At 51.6% G+C, this 4,644-nt stretch overlaps 1 protein-coding gene across 1 annotated transcript in view; it reads left to right on the forward strand.

The window, feature by feature from the left end:
• Nucleotides 1–489: 489 nt before the first annotated feature.
• Nucleotides 490–4,644, forward strand: part of SFSWAP (splicing factor, suppressor of white-apricot family) — a gene marked incomplete at its 5' end in the record, with an annotated part of 26,112 nt that continues 21,957 nt past the window's right edge. Inside the window, 6 exons of the mRNA XM_015567228.1 lie at nucleotides 490–679; nucleotides 1,242–1,373; nucleotides 1,641–1,726; nucleotides 2,757–2,982; nucleotides 3,877–3,989; nucleotides 4,495–4,630. Coding sequence (XP_015422714.1) covers nucleotides 490–679; nucleotides 1,242–1,373; nucleotides 1,641–1,726; nucleotides 2,757–2,982; nucleotides 3,877–3,989; nucleotides 4,495–4,630 — 883 coding nt within the window. The remainder of the gene's footprint in view (nucleotides 680–1,241; nucleotides 1,374–1,640; nucleotides 1,727–2,756; nucleotides 2,983–3,876; nucleotides 3,990–4,494; nucleotides 4,631–4,644) is intronic.

Raw genomic sequence — 4,644 nt, forward strand, 5'->3', positions numbered from 1 at the left:
ATCTTACTCCAATGGACGCACGTTTCTTGGGTGAAGATCTCTCCTGAGAGTTCGGGACTAGCAGAGAGAAGCGAGGAAATGTCCACCGTTGGGTTCTTACGGATAGGTATTTATGTACTCGGTTTGTGTGAATGTAAGCTATGATATTTGACTTTTCAGAAAAAAATATATATATTTTTTTGCAAATGACATTAAATAGTTGAGCAAACCATAAACGGTAAGAACTGCCACGAAGTGGATCTACCACTTATGCTGTTAAAAGATTGTTTACCTTTAACTATAACTTTTATCATTTTGTAGAAAAGAATTTAGACTTTGTTAAAATAACTTGAGTTTGCAAGTAGGTGAGATGTGGCTAGCCAAGTTAAATAAAAATCAGAGAGTAGTTCTTATGTTTGTTTTAATACTTTATTTCTTTATTTAATTGGTAAGTATGTGAATATGAAAGCTCACACACAAACCAACCTAGACGTTAACTTCTCTCACTGACCAGCGTGTTCCTATTACAGATACGATGGGCGCGGTCACCTGCATGACCTTTCTGAGTACGATGCTGAGTATTCCACCTGGAACAGAGATTACCCGCTCTCGGAAGAGGAGGCGCGAATAGAGGCCCTGTGTGATGAAGAGAGGTATTTAGCCTTGCATACGGACTTGCTTGAGGAGGAGGCAAGGCAAGGTACTGCTCAAGAAAAACTTACTTAAGCCACAAACGTTTTAAATTTTTAAGTATTTAAATTTACTCCCATTCATTTTTATACTCACTCTTTCTGATGTTATCTTGACAGTACCCAGTGGACTGGAAAAACAGGCGTCTTTGCGTTCTGGGAGGACCTCAGGATAGTTTATATGTAGAGCCACAGAGACTTTTCCCAGCTTTTGAGGGCAGACTGGGATTTGACAAAACAAAAACCAAACTCTTTAACTGTTCTCCTTTCACAGTATCGTATGAACTACAATTGATGTTCTTGTCTTTGCCTTCACACTCTTTAATGCGGTTCTTAATCCCAGATTTCTCAGCGGGAAGACATTGTCAACAAAAGACGTGTATTCTGTGTCTGGTAACATGTACTGGCAGAAGTACACGTCGATAGATGTGAAGTGGGAATTTTTAAACATTGCCTCGAAAAGAGGTTGAAAAAGTGTGTTTTATGCTTTACTGATAGCTACGACTTTAGAAGTATGTGACATTTTTCTCAGTAAATTTCTGTTGTGTAATAAAGTTCTCATTTTTATTCAAGAGGAAGAATATAAGCGCCTGAGTGAAGCCCTGGCCGAGGACGGGACCTATAACGCGGTGGGGTTCACGTACGGGAGCGACTACTACGACCCGTCCGAGCCGACCGAGGAGGAGGAGCCTTCCAAACAGAGAGGTGAGGCGGCCCCTGGTCCGGAGAGCATTTTACCACCCAGCCCAGGTGCGGGCTCCTTCCACCACTCTCTCTCTCTCTCTCTCTCTCTCTCTCTCTCTCGATTTGCTGAAGTGGTTTTGCTTGTGGAATAGAATGGAAAACTGGGAAGCGTTTCTAGAAGAAACGATAGAAAAAAGGGAAAGGACCTGTCACTGCTCCCTACGTTGCTCTTTATGTCGGTTCCGCCTCCTGGGCACGGCCCTGAAGTTGTGTGTCTTCTTTCTACAGAAAAAAGTGAGGCTGACCGTGTGGAGGAGAATGAGGAGCCCTTCATTGCCCCCGTGGGACTGAACGTGCCGCCCGATGTGGAGCTGGTATGTGCGGTTCTGCCTGTCCCTGTCCTGTTCGTCACGGTCACTGCTTGTTTGTTTACTGATTTATTTTCTATATTTTCCTACAAAAAAGGAGGACACTTGTAAGAGCCCTTCCCAGGACAGAAATATCAGTCAGCAGTCATGACACCAGCTGCCAGGTTCCCATGTGTCCTCCTCCCCTTTCCCGTTTCACAGGGAGAAGGAGACCATGCAGAGCGAGTCCAGCCCACAGACCGCGCGCTCTGCGAGGCCAGCTTCCCTATTGCTTTTCCTCCTTACGACCACCAAGGTCGGAGTTCAGAGCCGATGGGAAAGCACGAGGGTCAGGCTGTTTTCAACATCTCACTTCACCTTATTCTAAAACGCAGGGACAGCACCAAGCTGGCATCCTCAGCTGTGCCGTTGTCAGACACTGTCAGGAAGCAGGAGGCAACCTACGGAAAACAGTGTAAAGCTCTGACCCAAAGCGTGACTCCGTGCGTCCACCCGCATGGACGCAGGTCCTGAGACGCAGGAACGCGCGCGGCAGCTGCAGGCCTCATGCTGACCTGAGCTGAGTCCCTCCAGGCGCTCTTGCTGCACCTGGTCCCTGCTGGTTCAGGGCGAGGCTGCGTGGTGAGGCCCGGCCGTCACCTGGGTTACGGCCCCACTGCCTGAGAGTCACCCCTGAGCTCACGGAGAAAAGCCAGGGTCGTTCACGCACTTCCTTTTTTAATGAGGTGATGACCTCACTTGGGGTTCACCTTTCTTTAAGCCTCATCTGAGGGTATGTTTTTATTGATTTGAGAGAGAAACATCGATGTGTGAGAGAAACAACGTGGCTTGGTTGCCTCCTGTCTGGGCCCCGACTGGGGATGGAACCTGCATCCTAGGTCCAGGCCTGATAGAAAGGGAGCCCAGCCTTGTGGTGTGGGGGATGCTGCTCCCGCCAGCGGAGCCACCAGGCGGGAGCACAGGGTCAGGTCTGTGTTTGGAGCCTGTGGCCGTGGCCAAGAGGAAAACCAGTCGTGTGCACTCTGCTCTCTCCCAGCCGCCCACCGCCAAAATGCACGCCATCATCGAGCGCACGGCGCGCTTCGTGTGCCGGCAGGGGGCGCAGTTTGAAATCATGTTGAAAGCCAGGCAGGCCCGGAACTCGCAGTTCGACTTCCTGCGCTTCGACCACTACCTCAACCCCTACTACAAGTTCATCCAGAAGGCCATGAAGGAAGGGCGCTACCCGGTGCTGGCCGAGAGCAGAGGGGACGAGAAGCAGAGTGAGTGAGGCGGCTGGCTCCTCTCCTCGGGCGGGGCGCGGGGGGGGGGGTCTGGGAAAGCACAGAGGGCCGCTCCCCCACGTGCCATGCAGCCTGCCCTTCAGCACCCGGGGTCTGCCCACCCTGCCACCCACGGTGTGCACAGGGTGAACATAACTAAATGTTTTTTAAAAAATATATTTCTATTGATTTCAAAGAAGAAGGGAGAGGGAGAGAGATAGAAACATCAATGATGAGAGAGAACCATTGATGGGCTGCCTCCCGCATGCCCCCTCCTGGGGATCAAGCCCACAAGCCAGGCATGGCCTTGACCGGAATCGAACCCGGGACCCTTCAGTCCACAGGCCCATGCTCTATCCATTGAGCCCCACCAGTGAGGCCATAATGAAAGGTTGATGCCATTGGAACACACTGTCTCAGCTGAGCAGTGTCCCCTGCCCCATGGGGCTGGGCCGGAGCCCACTCCTCCCACGGCACGGAGACGACGTGCCCACTTCACTCTGTTTTCACTCTCTCCTCGGCTGTCGTCCTGTGACGGTATCTAAACGGGGAGTCGTCCCAGGGGACTCCGCACAGTGTGCTGGGCCGTGGTCTCTGCAGACGTCCGCCATTGGGTTTTTCCCTCTTCAGCTGGAACAGGAGTCTCAGTAGCCGTTACGCAAATCTTACTACAGCTCTCATCGCCTTCCTGGGTTGTAGTTTTAAAAATACCTGTCGCTGTTAACTTTACATTCACAAGTCAGGAAGGAGTTTTTGTCTTTTTTGCTAAAATATTGAAACACACAAGGGCTCTGACCAGTGAGGGCCGGGCGAGCTCGGGCCCTCCTCCCCCGCTCTCTGCTGAGCACCTGGCGGCAGCGCGGCCTCCCCTCCTGAGACGGGTGTTTCTTGCAGAGTCGGGGGTCAGCTCGGACAACGAGGACGACGATGACGAGGGCGACGGCAGTTACCTGCACCCGTCTCTCTTCGCCTCCAAGAAGTGTAACCGCCTGGAGGAGCTGATGAAGGTTCTGATCTCGTTACCGAGCTGTGTTTTTATTGCATCACAAAACTGCTGATTTAATTTCAGAAACTTATTAAGAAAGCGTTTCTTTTATATAATAGCTGTACCCTGTTTTGTCGTCATGGAGGTCTATTTTGCACTGTGGCAAAGGAATTTACTTTCTTATGTACCTCAGTTTATAAAACTCATGAGCAAATTATTCCCATTTATTTTAACTGCCATTGGGACATTTAGATTAAGTAAAATGCCGGGTAAGACTTGGAGGTAGTTGTGCAGAACCCATTGTGATAGGATCGGGCCTGACTGGGTGAGAGTGTGCAGTCTGGTCCTGGGCCTGCCTTCTCCTTTCCTCGGGGTCACTAGGAAGATCGACGCCATCTGTCTGCTCAGTTCCTCCGGGAATCGCAGCTAGAGGCTGAGCCAGCTCGTCAGGGCGCGCGCGTGCTCCCCGCAGCGTGCACGCGTGCCTGGAGTCCAGCTGAGTGTGACCGTGCTCCCTCTGTCTGCAGCCTCTGAAGGTGGTGGACCCGGATCACCCCCTCGCCGCGCTGGTCCGCAAAGCCCAGGCCGACAGTCCTGCCCCCACACCCCCCTCGGCAGAAGGCGCAGCCGGGCAGCCCTCCCAGGCGGAGTACGCCTCTGACTGTGAGTACCTTGCC

Source organism: Myotis davidii, unplaced genomic scaffold (assembly GCF_000327345.1).
Source record: "Myotis davidii unplaced genomic scaffold, ASM32734v1 scaffold43, whole genome shotgun sequence".
Classification (NCBI taxonomy): Eukaryota; Metazoa; Chordata; class Mammalia; order Chiroptera; family Vespertilionidae; genus Myotis; species Myotis davidii.